Genomic DNA, 19,003 nt, shown 5'->3' on the forward strand with positions numbered 1-19,003 from the left:
ACATTAGTGAACACAGTCATTTGTGTTGTAAATTTAAAAGACTTTTTAAAGTTATTTTTAAACACTTTTGTACATTTTGGAGCTGTCATAAGAAAAGTATTTTACATGGTCACCCTGTTTGCAAACATTGACCACTCACATAACTGAGACCAAGAATTTCATGATATAGTCTTCATCCTTTCTACAGGTAATGTACACTTAGTTTTCATCTTCTATTTCATTTTTGAATGAAGGTTTCACCCTAACAAATTGATTTCATAAGCTTCCAGTGGTCTGACTTACAGTTTGAAAAGGGGATGAGAAATAGTGCCTCTATGTTATTACAATTGAATGAATTACTTTAAGGAATATTCTATTTGGGAACCACTATGGGACAATGAAAATAAAGACAGACATCTATTACACAGTGGAGGGGCTACCTTCATGGAGCTTACCATCTAGTAGGGGTTAACATAACATTGTGATCTGATGAGAAAAGCTGAAAGGAACATTAAAAATGTGTTCATGATGCTTTTTGTAAACATCTGTTACATGAGAAAGAAGTGCTGGAGGTTTAGTTGTAGTTATCAATTGTCATGGACATACCAGTTTCTTGATAGTGAAGGTCATCATGAAGAAAGATTTGTGACTATCTAGCTCCCAGTGTCTTTACTAAATATTGACAACTTTAGCACAAAAATAAATTAAAAGGAAAAAAAAAATCCCAAACTTTTAAGCCAATCCACCTTGTCTCTTTCTTTTCTTCTTTGCTCCCTCCTATCTTTCTCCCCTTGGTCACAGGACAATCTGGCTTGAATTATTCTGTTTCTTTTTTATTGTGATGAAATAAACATGACAGAATTTACCATGTTGGCCATGTTAAAGTGTATTCAGTACATTCTCAGTGTTGAGTAGCTGTCAGCACTATATATTTCCTGAACTTTCATACCATCCTAGAAGGAAACTCCATACCAACTAGGCAGACACTCCTCTTTTCCCCTCTTCCTCACCCCTGGCAACTTCTACTCGGTTTTCTATAACAATGAATTTGCTTGCCCTTGATATTTCACATAAATGGATTCATACACTGGGTGGTTCTTCGTATCTGGCTTCTTTCATTTAGCATAATGTTTTCAAGGTTCATGCATGTTGTAGCATGTGTCAGTACTGCATTCCTTTAAATAATATTACATTGTAAGGGTACACCACATTTCTTTTTAATTCATTTGTTCATGGAGAACTGTTTCATTTTAAGGGGGATTTATTCAGAAAACACTTGTAAGTGATTGGACATGCCTTTAAAGGTTTGGTTACATGTGTATAAGGTGGCACCTAAAGGCTTTCAAAGAAATATGATGCCTATTTATAGAAGCTTGAGTATGATAAAAAGTACTGTATATCCAGAAGCTCAGGAAATAGCACTAGATAGCATATTCAAAAGCAGAGACATTACTTTGCCAACAAAGGTTCATCTAGTCAAGGCTATGGTTTTTCCTGTGGTCATGTATGGATGTGAGAGTTGGACTGTGAAGAAGGCTGAGCGCCGAAGAATTGATGCTTTTGAACTGTGGTGTTGGAGAAGACTCTTGAGAGTCCCTTGGACTGCAAGGAGATCCAACCAGTCCATTCTGAAGGAGATCAGCCCTGGGATTTCTTTGGAGGGAATGATGCTAAAGCTGAAACTCCAGTACTTCGGCCACCTCATGCGAAGATTTGACTCATTGGAAAAGACTCTGATGCTGGGAGGGATTGGGGGCAGGAGGAGAAGGGGAGGACAGGATGAGATGGCTGGATGGCATCACTGACTCGATGGATGTGAGTCTGAGTGAACTCCGGGAGTTGGTGATGGACAGGGAGGCCTGGTGTGCTGCAATTCATGGGGTTGCAAAGAGTCGGACACGACTGAGCGACTGATCTGATCTGATCTGATCTGACCTATGGATTTAGGATTCGTCTACATATAGATGGAAAAGGAAACTATGAATGATCAATGAATGAAACTGTCTCCCCCCCCACAAGGAGGGGATGTAAAGAAAATTAGGACACAGTCCAGCAGAACTCTTGGGATCCGTGGGTAAAGAACCTCCATTACCCACCCCTAGAGATGATGATAAATAAAACCTAACTCAGGTAAACCCTCAGGCTCCTCATTTGCAAAGAAAATACCTTCTACTTTTTCACAAGGCTTGTTAGAAATTTAAATGAGTCAATATATGCAAAGCAGCTGGTACCTAACCCGTAGGCTGGACCTCAGTTTTGGTAGCTACAAACATTACTCTATATATTTGTGCTGTTGCTATTGTCCATTTCTGCATCTTTGCTATTTCATTACCTTGTAACATCATACCCAGGACTACCTATCTTGAAATAAGCTTTCCTACCATCTTAAAAATCCATCTATTTTTAAATTTTGCTGTTGTAGTTCCAAGACTTTACTAGCTTCTCCCATAATACCAGAGGAGGCTAAAGGAATCTAAATGAGGTGGAGAGATGCTGCAGGCACAGGCCAGACTTCCGTGTGCCTGACCCAGTTCTGCATGAACATGGGAGTGTGTTCTTAGCTCCATAGCTTGGACGAGGACTGTCCTAGCCTCAGATCATCAGAACATTAAAACTCTTCCTCTTTAGAAATCTTTGTTTAGATGTTGGCAAGGGAAAAGTTAGTTACTTCATTTCTCAAAGACACTTGATTTTTTCCCTTCCATTTTTGGTAAAGAATAATTGACAAAAATTCATGACCCAGCCTAAAGGATAATTATACTGTAGAAATTCACTTTAAAACTTTCATGTGGTTTGAGAGTCAGAAGTGAAAAAAATCATTGGATATAGTATTTTTTAAGCTTATTATGTTACCATATGTGGTATCTTAAGCTTGTTACTACTATAAGATCTTTGACTATCCTTGTTCTCTTTTGAAGAATTTCTTTGGATATTTTTTAAAACTTTTTTTTTGTATTGGGGTATATCCAATTAACAATGTTGTGATAGTTTCAAGTGAACAGGGTAGGGATTCAGCCATACATATACATGTGTTCATTCTCCCTCAAACTCCCCTCCTATCCAGGCTGCCACATAACATTCAGCAGAGTTCCATGTGCTGTATAGTAGGTCCTTGTTGGTTATCCATTTTAAATATAGCAGTGTGGACATGTGTATGTTCTTTAAATATTTTTAAATAAACTCTCAAAATACTTGACCACACTTATCCATTCACTTTTAGTTCATTTGGTATGATTGTTTCTTCCTGCATCTTCTCAAAGAGCTATTAAGATATGAATAACTTTTGTATTTCATATTTTTTTGCCTTTCAGAATTTTCTTTATAGTTTTCTAAACTTTCACATCTTCCATCTTTCAAGGGGTAAAGGTTTTCAGTGTTTTCTCTTATTCAACAGTTTGATTAGTTTTGTTTTTCTGGATTGTCACACCTCTGGTGTATTTCTGTGTATATTCCATATATGAGAATGTATTCTACATATGGGAAATATGACTTTCATTGAAACTAAAACTACAGAATGGCATTGCATTTTGTGAATATGTGCAAATTCTTTCATTCCTTGTTACTGGCTGATTTGTTGTAAACTGAGAGATGGAAATACAAAAAAAAAATGTAACTCATATTCATCTATACAATTAGAAATGATGCTGGCGATGGACTCTGTCTCCTGAAGCCTGAGCCAGAGCAGTTTTCACTGGAAAATGGACAACTCATGACGTTCATGACCTAGTTCAAATTGGCTATTATCCAAATTTGGTGGTCAAAAACAGGACAGAGTCTATGGAAATCTTCTATTGCCTGTTCTGTTACTAATTTAATACAAGAATTACTGGAATTTGTCTGTATTTTCTCATCTGTTTGGTAGGACATGCTATCTCTTATCTCATGATCAAGTTACAGGAACTAAAGTAATTTGAAAACATAAGACAATAATAGCATTTGTTTTATAATCCTATAAAAACCAATATTGACCAGTGAATATAGCACTCACTGGGACCCCCAAAGCTGAATTAAGAGCATGGAGAAGCCAGTGAAGAGACTTAAAGCTCAAGAAAAATTATAGGAAGAAAATGACAATTTTGTCCCTATAAGGACATAAGGCAATTAGAGGTGAGAAGTTTCTCACACTCAAAATTTAAAATGACAGAGGGAAGGTATTCCTAAATGTAATGGGTGGATACTTTAAATGTCAGTAAGTTTTCTATGAACACCTCATGTGGAGAGTAATGGAGAATAGCTTAATGTGGGAGGAGATTTTTTTTAAACAAACATTGACATTTTAAAGACCTAAACCTCTTAAATGGAATGACTGTTCAAATGCAAAATTAGACAAACAGAGGCATTTGGAGATTATATTTGAGTAGTATCTTGAGAGTCAGATAATGAATGACTCAGATCATCCAAGTGGTCTGGGCTGATTCATATGTTTTAGAAGATGACATCAAATCTCTGATTTTGTCAGTGTTTTTCCCTTTGATCCACCTGGAGCATGCGTGCATGCTCAGTCACTTCAGTCACGTTCAACTCTTTGCAACCCCAAGGACTGTAGCCTGCCAGGATACTCTGTCCACGGGGATTCTCCAGGCAAAAATACTGGAGTGGGTTGCCGTGCCCTCCTCCAGGGGATTTTCCCAGCCCAGGGATCGTCTCCTGCACTGCATGTGGATTCTTTACCCACTGAGCCCCCTGGGACGCCCAATCCATCTGGTAGTGGTAGTCGCTCAGTCGTCTCCGACTCTTTGCAACCCCACGGACGGTAGCCTGCCAGGTTCTTCTGTCCATGGGATCCTCCAGGGAAGAATACTGGAGTGGGTAGCCATTTTCTTCTCCAGATCCACCCGGTAGTACCAAACAAATTCTGAACATCAGTGACTTTTCCAGATATAATTTGTGAAGAAAAATTTCCAAACCACCAGTAACAAGTCTAAGGCTTTGAATATATAGGCAATGGTATATCTGAATAAGACTCACTAACATGAGGAACTGGTTTCCCCAATGGCTCAGTGGTAAAGAATCCACCTGCAATGCAGGAGATGCAGGTTTGAACCCTGGGTCTGGAAGATTCCCTGGAGGAGGAAATGGCAGCCGACTCCTGTATTCTTGCCAGGGAAGTCTTATGGAGAGAGGTGTCTGACCGGCTACAGTCCATGGGATCAAAGAGTTGGACACAACTGAGAACTCACACGACATGAGAAACGCAAGCCACACGTGTAACCACAGGACATGTAGGAGATGGGAATCCCAGACAGAACCTTGATAGGACAAGAATGGAACATACAAGATTGGGCTTGGTTTACCTAGGATGGAAGAAAGGAGCCTTCTTATTCCAATAGCACCTGAATGATGCTTCTTAGAAGACATCTTAAATCAACAAATATTATCTGGTTCCTGTGTTTGGTGCAGAGGATATAGAGAGCATATCCTTGGCCTCTGTCCTAGAAAGTCTTACAGTCTATGTGGGAAACTGACATAGGAATTAATAGGTGGAGTAATTTGTTGTATTATACTGTATCATTGTTGGTTAGTTGCTAAGTCAATACATATAAGAGCAAAATTTGAGGGGAGCACAGGACAGTCGTTTTCTGGCTACACTAAGATTAGGAGGCCCTCAACAGAGGAGGTGGAAGTTGATGGGGCCTTGGAAGCATGTATGGAAGTTCTAAATATCAACAAGATAGGAAAAACATTTCAGCCAGTGGTAAGGAAAAAGAGATGTTGGAGTATAGATGTTGTGGTATGTTCAGAGAATCCAATAAAGCCACCAAATTGAGAAAGTAGAAAAGGATGAATTGGGTATATGAATACAAAGATGTCAGACCAATGTGGCTCTCTCATGTGGTTTACATGATTTCTGTCTTGGAACTATCCTGTTCTCAAGAATACATCTAATCTGGAAATTACTGTTCGAAATCTGTGATTGGGTTTCTTGGCATAGTGCCTATTTGAAGAATGAATAACAATAGTCTAAGAAAAGCTTGCCAACTTTTCTGTACCTGGTTCTGATCTCCTTTCTATTTATTTATATTCTTTAAAAAAAATAATTTTGTTATTTACTTAGTTTTGCTTCATTGCTGTGTGGGCTTTTCTCTAGTTGCAGCAAGCCAGGCCTACTCTCCAAATGCAATTTACAGGCTTCTCATTGCAGTGGCTTCTCTTGCTGGGGACTATGGGCTCTAGGTGAGGGCTTTAGTAGTTGAGATTCCAGGGCTCTAGAGCACAGGCTCAATAGTTGTGGCAAATGGGCTTAGTGGCACCGCAGCATGAAGGATCTTCCCGAATCAGCGATTGAACCCACATCTCCTACATTAGCAGGTGGAGTCTTTACTGCTTGAGCTACCAGGGAAGCCTCACTTTTATATTCTTACATTGCTTATAGTGCTAAGAGCTTACAGTGCCATGTCCTTGATAAACTCTGTTGAAAAATATGATAATGAATCGTACACATATGCACACACATGCATACACATGAAGAAACTTTCATGTCTTTTTGAACATTCAGATTTAACTAATGTGCTGCAACTTTAAAAATAGTTCCCTTGAATGTTGCTAGGAACATTCGAAAATAGACTTTCTGACCTTTTGTTGTTTTCCCACAGGATTGAAAAAACGTACAAGGAAGGCCTTTGGAATACGGAAGAAAGAAAAGGACACTGATTCTACGTATGTACTTGAGGAGAACACCACTGCTCAGCATCAGCTGATAGTGCCCATGTGGGAATGTGTATCTGGTTTGGGCTGCTGTATAGAAGAATAATGAGCCCGTTAAACCTCTTATTTGGCTAGAATCCCTGCAAGAAAGTTAGAAAATGGGAAAATCAATAGTTGTTTAGAAACAATTAAAAAGGAAAAGGGTTATCTTGATCTCACACCTTTAGCTTTTCCTTCTATACATGTTTGTCCTGCATAAATGTTATCACAAGATGTGGAGCATTACCTTGTGGCCTTGTCCTCTGATAATTTTTAATTCATGCAAATTGAAGTATCTTTCATATAATAAAACAGCTAACATTTAACATGACTACAGTGGTAACTAGTACTTAGTAAATGCTCAGTGAATGGCAGCAGCCACTACTCCTATTACTAGTACAAATTAATATGTGGTAAGTTCCTTTTGAGCAACTAAAAATGGAATTTCCTGGGAAATTCAAGGGTGGAAAAGCTCATATTTAAAGAGATGTTCAATGAAGTTTCAAAGTGGGAGGACCCTTGAGTTTGATCTTCAAGAAGATGAGGACATGCATTTCATGCAAAGGGAGCAACAGCCAAAGCAGAGATGTAGAAAATCCAAGGAGGTCTTCAGGACAAGCCAAACAGGGCAGTCTGTCTGTCTGTCGACTGCTGGTAAATGTGATGCTGGGAGGTGAGGCTGAAAAGATCAGGGCTGGATAGGAAGGGCTTTAAGTGCCAGGCTGAGGTGTCTGGGCTTTCTTCCTTAGACAGTGCGCAACCTTGAAGTCTTGAGGCTTTTAAACCAGAGACTGTAACCGATTGAGGGGTAAAAAGCTATGTTTTGTCCAAATATCAGATGTTAAGTCTCCTGATCTTACCTTTTCTTTGTGCTTTCTCTTTTGGTAAATAGTTATTTCATGGAAACTACATTTGCTCTATCTAGTCTTGCCAATGTTTTTAAATGATTAAATTAGAAAAATTTCTGAGCATTATACAACTTCCGTTATTTCTTAAGAAATTGACATTTTTGAAAAGTTAATCAGAATAGGAGATGGTTCATTCAGCAGAGTCAGGAGACCTGGGCCCTGGCTTCAGCTTTGCCAATAGCTCCACGGCCTTAGAATACACTTTCCTCTAATGGGCCTGCGTTGACGTTAGAGTCTAATTTCCCTGAAAGGCCAGACTCTGTCGCAGTCCGTCTGTCAGCAACACCGTGTCACCTACAATGTGCCACATGCTATGTGGGATACTATTAGACGTATCTCGGGAGAATGTTGTTAGCAGAAACCAAATCCAGTTTTCTTTGAAGATAGTGTCTGTAGCTGACTACACGTAATCTCTGGTGTGTGAAGAAAACTAAAAAGGATAAAAAGTCCCTGAAAAGGGAAAAGAGGTCAGACAACCTCCCCGGGGCAGGCTGAGCTATTTGCCTTTGGCGAAAGCACCGCTCTTCCATCATCACTTCTAAAATCATGAAAATGAGAAAGTTACTCCTCACGGCTTTGGGTAGATGGCCGACATCTCTCTGAAGTACTCTAATGAGACATTTGCTTGTAAAATCCCAAGTATCTCTTTCACTTCTTATAATCTGAGTGCCCCAGTTTACTTAGGTGTAGCAAATTAGCTATAAACTGGTTCCATCAGCGGTGATGGTCAAAAGACAAGCCATTTAATGTAAGCCTCTGCCTTTCAGGAACCCCCTGATCTCTGATTGGGTCACATATCATTCTTGCAGAAAGCTGGGGAAATATTCTGGCAATGTGCTATCCCTTCAAATTTAGGTAATGCTTATGATAGTCTGCCATCACTGAACCTTGCTGATTCAAACTGTTTTCAGGGCTGTTGCAACTCCATGAGGGTTGCCAAGCAACCTGCTATGGTAGCTGCCAGCTCCAAATTCAGCTGATTGGGTGCCCTTAGATAGAGTGGGGTTAGAACCAGAGCTTCCTGATTTGATCATCATCACAGTGGCTGATAGAAAGAGGAAAAGAGAGAGCCTGTGCTAAATGGCAGGCTCTGTGCAAGGTATTTTGTAATGCACTGATATCCTTTTTAATCCTCACAGTAATTCAATAAGGTTAGAAGTAATATCTCAATTTTAGAGATGAGAAATCAATGCCAAAATGAATTAATTGCTGAAGGCTTCCCAGAAAATAAGACATGGAGCCAGTTTTCTAGTCCAGAATCAAGTGCCTGTTCTTTTATCACCCAGGAGGGGAAAAAAAAAAAAACAGAATAGATGGATAAAATTATAATCAAGACCAATAGGGGGGTAAAAGAAAAGGGAGTAGTGGCAAGAGGTAACTGTCATTTTTAAAAACAGAGGCAAAAGGTGCCTGGTAGATGATCAGTTTTAAAATGCAAGTCAGTAAATATAGTGGGTCTGCTGTATTTATTTAAACACATAAAACTTAATAAAAGGGGGTTAGGAAATAAATTGAGGACATGTCCAATTGTCTGAGGCTACTAAAATCTCTACTCCTCATCCTGGGTCAGCTTATATTGATATAATAACTTTAATCTAGATAACATTTTATGAGTATTTACAATGTTCTAGGCACCATTCCAGGCTCTTCATTTATGTTAACTCACTGAATCCTTTAATAGCCCTGTGAGGTATATACCATTATCACAGCTATTACGTAACTGAGGAAACTGAAACACAAGGGGGTGAAGCTCTTGTTCAAAGTTATGCAGCTGGGAGATCTGAGCTGACTGAACCCTGCAGTCTGGTGCTACAGCTGGTGCCCTCCATCACCGTGCTTACTACCACCATACTGGGAAGAACCAGCCTCATTTCCATCAATGGATAAGACAAAGGATTCAAACAGACATCAACACTGCTGTGTACAATTACATTTATTCTGATGAAAATGTTTGAAATGCCATCCCTATAGTGGTAATATGCATGAAACCAAGTGGCCTCCCATTTTAGATCCCCTTGCATCTATCACCTGCCCCTAAAGACAGCCCCACGAGGATGAGTGCCGCTGTATCTGTCCTACGCAAAAGTTAACAAACTCTCCTCTCTCCTGATCCCTTTAGCAGAGGCTGAAATCCTAGTAAGAAATGTCTGTTTGTTTTTTCAGTATATAAATCTGATAAGGAAAATTGGCTTTGATGAGTGTGAGTCGGTACTTTTCTCTGTGCTTTCTTGCCACCTGGGTTTATTGTGGTCATAATAACCCACTGGATTTACTTGCTTGTCTTAAAAGCATATCTTCTTCATCATTTTATCTCCTGAGTTTAGCCTAGTGCCTGACCCATTATAAGTCACTCAATATTTGTTCAATGAATTATATATAACTCTTCCTATCCTTCTTTCTTAGATGAACTTTCTTTGAAGCAACTGTTCGGAATTCTCATAGCCAGCAAATGTCCAAACACCCTCAGACTTCTGTCAGCTCTCATGGTCTTTCAAAATCAGGGTCCTCTCTACTTCTAGCCCCTGTATCACTGATTCATTCTTGCATCCACAGGGAAATGACTATGAAAAACGATGCACTCCCATCAAATGTTTTGTAATCCAAGTAGAATGCTCTGCTAATTTTGAAGGGGGTGTTGGCAGGGAAAGGAATCAAACCTTGGAGCTAAGAAGATGTCCCAGCAAATAAAGAACATTTTACTTGATCCCACCTCCTAAGGAACAGTTCCAGCCACACCTGGTGGCTCAGCTGGTAAAGAATCTGCCTGCAATACGGAAGACCTGGGTTCGATGTTCGATCCCTCAGTTGGGAAGATCCCCTGGAGAAGGGAGCAGCTACCCACTCTAGTATTCTGGCCTGGGGAATTCCATGAACTTTATAGTCCATGGGGTCGCAAAGATTGGACATGACTAAGGGACTTTTATTTTCACTCCACCCAAGCACTTACTAAGGTTTCCTTTCAAACAGTGCAGGTCCTCACCTGAGCATGATTCTGGTCTCCATGTTAATAAAATAATATTTAGAATTAATATTAAAACACTAATATTAGAATTAACATTAATTAAAATATTAATATTAGAATTAATATGAGGTTATAAAGTTACAATGACTACCCTTTTACTTCTCCCTTTCTTCTGTTCCTCCTCAATTTTCCAGAGTAACAGTAATACCCTTCCTCTATTGCTATAAAGTCTAATATGGCTGCAAGTGGGCAGTTTTGTGTTTGTTCCTAGGGCAGGGCCATCATGGAAGAGGAAAAAAACCTGTAACAAACATTTTTGAAGACTTAGTATGTGTTGGGAATCATTATAAGTTCTTTATATACTTATCATATTTAAACTGACTTAGAGAGGTTAAGTAATTTGTCCAAGATCAGAGAATTAGTAAATAATAGAGTCGGAACACCTAGATTCATCCTTCTCTAAAGACCTTATTCTTAAACACTGTAGCCTAGCATCACTGTGGATTAAATACCCTGGACTTTAGTCATCAAAGTGAACCATTTAGTAAAATTGCCCTTCATTTCCCGTTCTCATGTAATCAAAGGAGCAGTAAATATAGAAAGATGGAGGAAAATACAGATTCTCAAAGTGACTTGAAAAATACCATAGAAATTCCTTCTTATAAGGGGAAATTCAAGACCACTTATGGGGAGAAGATGAGAGAACAAATCAGTTGGCATTCCTGGTGGTAGTTTTAAATGGCAGCTGATTAAATGGGACAGCTCTTACTGAATTCTCTCAAAAGTGGGCAAGACACTGCGCCAACAACTTGTGCCTTTTGGATTTCAATTTTCAATGAATCTCTCCCTCCCACATACATGTACACACACCCCACACTGAAATATCATTCAACCAATTTGTTTTGAGTAGCTTTCATTATCCAGGTTTATTGGGGTGGAAACTGGCGAGAGGTGGTTAATGACTCTTATTGTTGTACTTGAGTCTGTGTAGCAAGAATGATTCATTTTCCTAATAGCTACTAATTTCTTTTTGTTACAGAGGTTCACCAGATAGAGATGGAATTGTAAGTATTTAAATGACCATTTTTAGTAGGTTTGCATTTCAACCTATGCTAGTTTAAATTTCTTAAAGCCCCGTTTCTTTTTTTTTTCCTGCCGGGGTGAAAAATGAGCTTAAATGACTTTTCAGACCTCTCACTGTTGTAATTTTTTGTAGTAATTGCACGGGACATAAATACAGTCTTGGTCAAGTTAAACTTACTTATTGCATTCACCTAAAACCTTGCCCCAGAGCAGGCAAGGCAACCAGTCATCAATATGATGGGTCAAAAGTCAGACAGTTCCTGCAGGGGCTGCTACCATCAACTGTTATTTCATTTCCAATTTAATGATATAAGAGCTCATTATATGAGAATGCTTTTCTCCAACAGAGGCCACAAAGTCATAATGGAGCTGAGATCCAATAAAATTGAAAGAAGCCTTTCCCTTTTTGCAGTTGAGCTGCAGATACATTTTCTGTATTAAATTCATAAGTAGGGAATGGTCTTGAAACCACTTATGCCTGAATTTACAGCCTGGAGGAAGAAAATGTGTTCACCGGTTTAAGAGTTAACAGGAACTCTGATTCCTCACTGGTCACCAGATTTCTTGCCTTTTTAGAGAAGTCGGTGGTGCATGAGCTTGGGTTTATCCAAGTTGTCCTGATGACAGGCTGCACCAGCTTCTAAAATGACTTCCTTCAAAGCTGAATCAGATGCCTATTCAGAAGGTTCAAAAGAACAGCTGTTATTGAAGGAGGAAAAAAAAGGGGGACTCACATTAGGCTCATTGGGCTGGAGTGGGAACTAAAATAAACCTGATAGATAATTTTTTTTTAAATCACCCTTTATAATATTAGACCTAAATTGGGGTGTTAATTGCAGCTATGGTAGGAGTTTTTCTCCCACATTTAACTCAAGGTTCTTAGCTTTGGGGTGCCTTTTGCATTCATGTAGTTCTCTCCATGAAATGTTAAGGAAGTAGACTGAAATTTATCAGACATTGGGTAACACTATAATCAAGGCTCTATTCAGCAGGGGAAAAAAAAGACCCAGAAGACTCAGCTTCTCCTCACCTCTTGCTTCTGGCTCAGAGCCTTCTCGTTAACTCTGTCTCAGGTACTCTGCTTCTGTGTCTTCTCTTTGCTTCTGTCTCAGTCCCCTCCCTGAGTTCTCTTGTCCCCTTCATTCTCACCCTTGCAAGGCTCTGTTAGCTAGTCTCTGCTTTCCCTCCCTGCTGCTCCCAGGCTGGTTTGCTGTCTCTTGCTTCTCTCCCTCTGGCACCCTCAGTCTTGTCCTTTTTTTTCTTTCTCTAAAGCTCCTCCCATGCCTCCGGTCATCGTCTCTGAAGCCCCCCTGCTGTCTCAGGTCTCTGCTCTTCTAGGGACCCCCTGTTTGCATCTTGAGGGGAACAGGCACCTGTTACCTGGCACAGCACTGGTGTGCAACCGGTGACTCAGTATGTGCTGTGCCCATGAGCCCCGCTGCGATTCTGCAGACTCACCCATCCTAAGGCAGGGCTTCAGCCCTGAGTTCCCCAATCCCTCTGTCATTGCCACCATGCCCAGTCACATCGAGTTATTTACCAGCAGACGTGCCCTCTGTTCCTTAATTGGAATTGCCACGAATGTATCACTGGTCATGATTTTAGAAAAGAGGAGTTATTTAATTTTGATTTCTCAGGAAATAATACAAACCTGTTTGGAAAATAGGCTGCCTTCAAAATAAATTCATGCTCTCAGAAACAGGGTGTACAGCTTCCTAGGTAATTGGACATTGTTAGCCAGTTGCATCAGAGAAGGCAATGGCACCCCACTCCAGTACTCTTGCCTGGAAAATCCCATGGATGGAGGAGCCTGGTAGGCTGCAGTCCATGAGGTCGCTAGGAGTCAGACACAACTGAGCGACTTCACTTTCACTTTTCACTTTCATGCATTGGAGAAGGAAATGGCAACCCACTCCACTATTCTTGCCTGGAGAATCCCAGGGACAGAGGAGCCTAGTGGGCTGCAGTCTATGGGGTCGCACAGAGTCGGACACAACTGAAGCGACTTAGCAGCAGCAGCAGCAGCAGAAGCCAGCTGCATATTTTACCACTTGGAAATGTGCCTCCAGTTTTCCCCACGTACTATGGGCACCAGATTTTGAGAACGCCTTCTCAGACTAGTTGCTATAGAAGTCCAAAATTTCTATTTGCATTTAGACCCTGGAAATCTCAACCTTATTTTCTTTCAAACTCAGACTGATTTCTTTAAGACCTTATGTCAGTGGAGCCAGTCCACTTTTACATGGCTAAGTAAGCTTTAAAGTGATTTCTTTCTGAATATCTGAAGTTGAAATTTATGGTTTCACTAACGTGGTTCTACAAACTATAGGTGTTGGTGTACCCACTTCATGCTTATAAATGACTTTGTCAACACCGGAGTTACACAACAGGTTTAACTGTTTAAATTCAGTTTCTGCAAATCCAGTGAAGCCCATCTTTGGTGACAAGGCTTTTGAGGTTTTATCTACAGAGGCTCTGTGGCTGGGCTGCATGTAGCAAGATGGGCTTGCCCTGCTCTCCACTGGTCGAATATACCCAGTCCTGGCCAAGCTGTCTGTCTCGAAGTCTGAGACTTTAGGCATCTGTGTGGCAATGCAGTCTAACCCAGAGACAAACTCTGACTTGTGCAGGACACACTCTGAGTTTTTCCTAAGCAGTTCAGATTTCCATCCACACCTAGACCGGGGGACTGGATGTCACGTTCATTGCTATGAGGAGATCTCAGCTTATCCTGAACACGTGTGCAGGAAAGGGTCCAGATTTGGAGCTGGCAGCTGTGTGTGCTCTGTCTTGATGTCTCCCCAGAAGGCTATGATCCAGGGAAATATACAGTGGAGCTAGCCTTTTCAGACTGCCATTAGAAATACAACTATCTTTATTCAGTCTCTGGTGTGGCCCAGTGTTTGGTCTCTACCTATAAATTAAGTGCTGGCTGAATAAGGACTGGATTCACATCACCCCTGGTGCCTGGGATGCCTCTTTCCCCTTCTCCCTTCTTCTCCTGGCCTAGCCACACTGGCCTGCTGAATAGAGCCTCATTATGGGCCCCAAAGTCCACTCTTTGCTTCGAGAACCCTGCCAAGATTGGTAGGCCCTCCAATTTGGCCTAGATGTTGTTTCCTCTATGGTATGTTTGCTGACTCCGTGTGATTCTTTATATGTGTCTTGAAGAACAAACAGATCCTTTAACAACTTTTTTCTACATGAAAACAATCAATTCCAGCAACCCAGCCCACATGAACCACCCTACAATAACAAAGCAGAGTGCGCGCGTGAAGGAGGAAAAAAAGTTTCGGTAAGGAAACAGATTTTAGTTTAAAATTTCCAAGGGGTTGTAGAAACAGTGAGTAAAATCCCAGTTTGAAGTTTGAAAACACAAAAGCATTTAAGACTCTTTCTTAGATAGTATTCCGCAATACTGGGGCCAATTTTTAAATCAACTCTATAGATTGTATATGTTGATGTCTGAATATACTTTGAAAAAGTGATCAGGCATAAGAGACATGCCTATGTCTTAGAAAAAGGACAGCAATTCAGATTTTTAAAAGAATCTGCTATCTTTAAGAAAACTTTGGCTATAATATAAACAACATTATACATATTGAGTAGTCATTTGTTAGGGTAAGCACTGTCTAAGTAACATTAGGAATTTGGCAGGACCTGGGCCTGTGGGACCTCAGGTACTTCACAGTGGACTTGGGGTGCTGATCCTGGTGGCCCAGACTATACAACTATGCTAGCTGGGTTGTTCAAAACGGTGGCCACATGTGGCTATTTAAGATTCAGTTCCTCACTTAATGGCCATCAACAGATGAATGGATAAATACATAGTGCATATATACAATGAAATATTAATCATAAAAGATGATAAAATAGTGCCATTTGCATCAACATAGATAGGTCTAGAGAATATCATGCTGAGGGAAGTAAGGCAGACAGAGATGAACATCATATTATATGATATCATTTATATGTGAAATCGAAAACAACAAAAAAAGATACAAATGAACCCATTTATAAAACAAAAATAGACATAGAAAACAAGCATGTTTATCAAGGAAAAACCCAAGGGAGGAAGGTATAAATTGGGAATTTGAGATTAATAGATATACACTACTATATGGAAAATAGATAAACAACAAGGACCTGCTTTATAGCACTGCTGCTAAGTCGCTTCAGTCGTGTCCGACTCTGTGCGACCCCATAGACGGCAGCCCACCAGGCTCCCCGGTCCCTGGGATTCTCCAGCCAAGAACACTGGAGTGGATTGCCATTTCCTTCTCCAATGCATGAAAGTGAAAAGTGAAAGTGAAGTCGTTTAGTTATGTCCGACTCTAGCGACCCCATGGACTGCAGCCCACCAGGCTCCTCCGTCCATGGGATTTTCTAGGCAAAAGTACTGGAGTGGGGTGCATTGCCTTCTCCGACTTGATAGTACAGGGAACTATATTCAATATCTTGTAATAACCTATAATGGGAAAGAATGAGTGTATATATATACACGTGTGTGTGTGTATATATATATAATTGAACCACTTTGCTGTATACCAGAAACATTATAAAGCAACTATACTTCAGTTAAATAAATACCTATTTTTTTTAATTTTTAAAAATAAAATAAAATTCAATTCTTCAGTGACATTTGCCACATTTTAAGCACTCCATAGCTACTTGTGGCTAGTTGCCACCATACCGGACAACACACATACAGAACATTTACTTCTTCACAGATAGTTCTATTGGATAGTGCTATTCAATAGGGTTCAGAGAAGGCAATGGCACCCCACTCCAGTACTCTTGCCTGGAAAATCTCATGGACAGAGGAGCCTGGTAGGCTGCAGTCCATGGGGTCGCTAAGAGTCGGACACGACTGAGCGACTTCACTTTCACTTTTCACTTTCATGCATTGGAGAAGGAAATGGCAACCCACTCCAGTGTTCTTGCCTGGAGAATCCCAGGGACAGGGGAGCCTGCTGGGCTGCCGTCTATGGGGTCGCACAGACTCAGACACAACTGAAGCGACTTAGCAGCATAGGGTTATTTACAAAGTGAGACAAGTCTATCTCAATGGCAAAAAGATAATATTTAGGCAGTATTTCACATGTCTTTAATACTTCTCACCAAAGAGCACAATGTGGCCATGATCTGACCTTGGAAAAGAGGAGCATCCACAGTTAAAATTAAGAACTTTGATGAATGTATAATTGAATGCAATTTTACTACACTTATTGATCTAACCAATCATATTATCTGAGAGGAGATAATAAGCTTGACCAAAGTAAAATACCTATTAAAACATGATCGATATTGCTATCAGCCTTGATTATCTTTAAATAACAGTCATATATTCAAGTTTTAGAAGTGATTCATGTAAATTGTGGATTTTAGAAAATATAGAAAAGAATTTTAAAAATACATACCTTTTACTTCAAGAGAAAAATCATTCTTTATATTGAATATGTTGGTGAATAGCCAATATTGCTCTAAATATTAAGCCTAATTTTTACATATTTCCCCACTTAAATTACATTCTTCCATGGTTTTACTCTGTTTCCCAATTGAAAATCAATAGAGCCATTACCTCCATATCACCACTATGAGCTGCTTAAATTGTTAAACTGGGAGAATTGCTTCTTTAGAGTTTTACCAGAAGAATTTCAACCAGGTTCTACATTAGCTCTAACTTGATAATTTCCACTTGCAAAACCAAATATATTTGTAAGAATTCACTAGGGTGAATGATGCTAAATTATTAATTTCTCTAAGAGAACTGTGTGTATATGTGTGTGTGTGTGTGTTTAATATCGACCCAAAAGAATGTACTCTTATGATTTGTTGTTTGTGTGTAGTATTTATGTTTAAAGTGTTATTATTTTAAAAGAAATTTCTTTTTATAGGCTTTGCTTTCTCTTTATCACAATCTTCCATTGGTTTCCATGGAAACTGAGAAACTTTCCCTCAGCCCAGATCTAGAAAATTCAAAAAATTGAGGAACTTTGTATTTCTAATATTGTCAGTAAAGAAATACACACACTCATTTTGTCTTTATTTAGCTGAACCTATCAACTATCCTGGTCTTGAAAGGCTTTGGTTACAGAGATGAGATTATCATGGAAGCAAACGTGTAGAACTTCAAAAATTTTGAACTCAATAATTTATCTAATCTCTGGTTTTTAGATAGCAATTCTTTGTAATAAAGAATTAAGGACTAAAAGATCTATTACTAGTACTATACTGATCACAGAATTCATAAGTTTAGTTTTTTGAGATCAGCTTAGTTCATTTGATTTCCCATTACCCTAAATTACATTTGTATTTTGAATACATTATATATGCCTTATAAGGCAGAGAAGGCAATGGCACCCCACTCCAGTACTCTTGCCTGGAAAATCCCATGGACAGAGGAGCCTGGTAGGCTGCAGTCCATGGGGTCGCTAAGAGTCGGACAAGACTGAAGCAACTTAGCAGCAGCAGCAGCGTTATAAGGAGGATTTGGAGAGTTTTGCAAGGAAGACATGTGCAAACATTGTTAAAGTAGAAATTTTAAAAGAAAACAAGTATGACAAAAAGGAAGTAAGAACCATGCCATTCACCACGAGAGAGATTTTTTTATTATGAGATGGCATGTCCTCAAAAGTAGCTTCATAGCTTATATAGGTGCAAAGTTGATATGGCAAGTTTTTAAAACAACCTTCGTTCAAATAGCAAAGAATATCACTGACGCACTAATGCAATGAAGGCAATTCTATGAGAAGCTTAAAATGATGTAGTCTGATTAATCATATAATCTTTGTCAGGAGCAAGACAAAGAAGAGGGATATGGGGCATGGGCCCTTTGTCCCAGTGTGTTGGTTGGTGGAGGCAGGACAGAATTTGTGCATTTGTAAGTTCTAGTGCGGTGTTGGTATATGGGAAGAGACAGGAAAATAATGGACACATTATCTATTCCTCACACACTATTTCCCCTCACTCAACTACTGCTAATCCTTAGAGCGCCCAATCAACATGCAGTATCAATCAATGATGATGTTACTAGGTTACCTCTGATTTGGTTTTTTAGTGATCCTGCATGCATAGATGAAAAGGTTTCTTTTCCTACCTACTTGTCAAATGGTGTCAGCTGTTAACATTGTAGCTCAACCAGCCTTCATTTGTGATTGCAAAATTAGGTGTCCTGTCATCAAGCCTCATTCATCAGCATCCGATGTGTGTTGTTGTGAGATCCACAAGTGCTCAGTGACATATCATCGCTCTATGTGCTAACAACAGGAATGTTATTAAATGGACTCTCCATTACCAACCTCATCTGTGTTTTTATCCTTTGCTCACGAGAAATAGAGAATCCTAGACATTTTGGTTTGAATGATACCACATCCTTGCTCAAGTT

General features: G+C 39.7%; 1 protein-coding gene across 7 annotated transcripts in view; it reads left to right on the forward strand.

Annotated features, from left to right (window-relative positions):
* SGIP1 (SH3GL interacting endocytic adaptor 1) overlaps nucleotides 1-19,003 on the forward strand; it is a 230,873-nt gene that overhangs the window by 88,892 nt on the left and 122,978 nt on the right. For 3 of the 7 annotated variants that reach the window (XM_086390416.1, XM_086390418.1, XM_086390421.1), the window contains exons 2-4: nucleotides 6,573-6,636; nucleotides 11,573-11,597; nucleotides 14,840-14,911. In XM_086390416.1, coding sequence (XP_086246542.1) covers nucleotides 6,573-6,636; nucleotides 11,573-11,597; nucleotides 14,840-14,911 — 161 coding nt within the window. Of the gene's footprint in view, nucleotides 1-6,572; nucleotides 6,637-11,572; nucleotides 11,598-12,605; nucleotides 12,690-14,839; nucleotides 14,912-19,003 lie in introns of all 7 variants that reach the window. The other 4 variants (XM_086390417.1, XM_086390422.1, XM_086390423.1 and 1 more) reach the window with 2 other exon arrangements.

Source organism: Bos grunniens, chromosome 3, assembly GCF_055505025.1.
Source record: "Bos grunniens cultivar Pamir isolate PY7600 chromosome 3, Bosgru_T2T1.0, whole genome shotgun sequence".
NCBI classification, from domain to species: domain Eukaryota; kingdom Metazoa; phylum Chordata; class Mammalia; order Artiodactyla; family Bovidae; genus Bos; species Bos grunniens.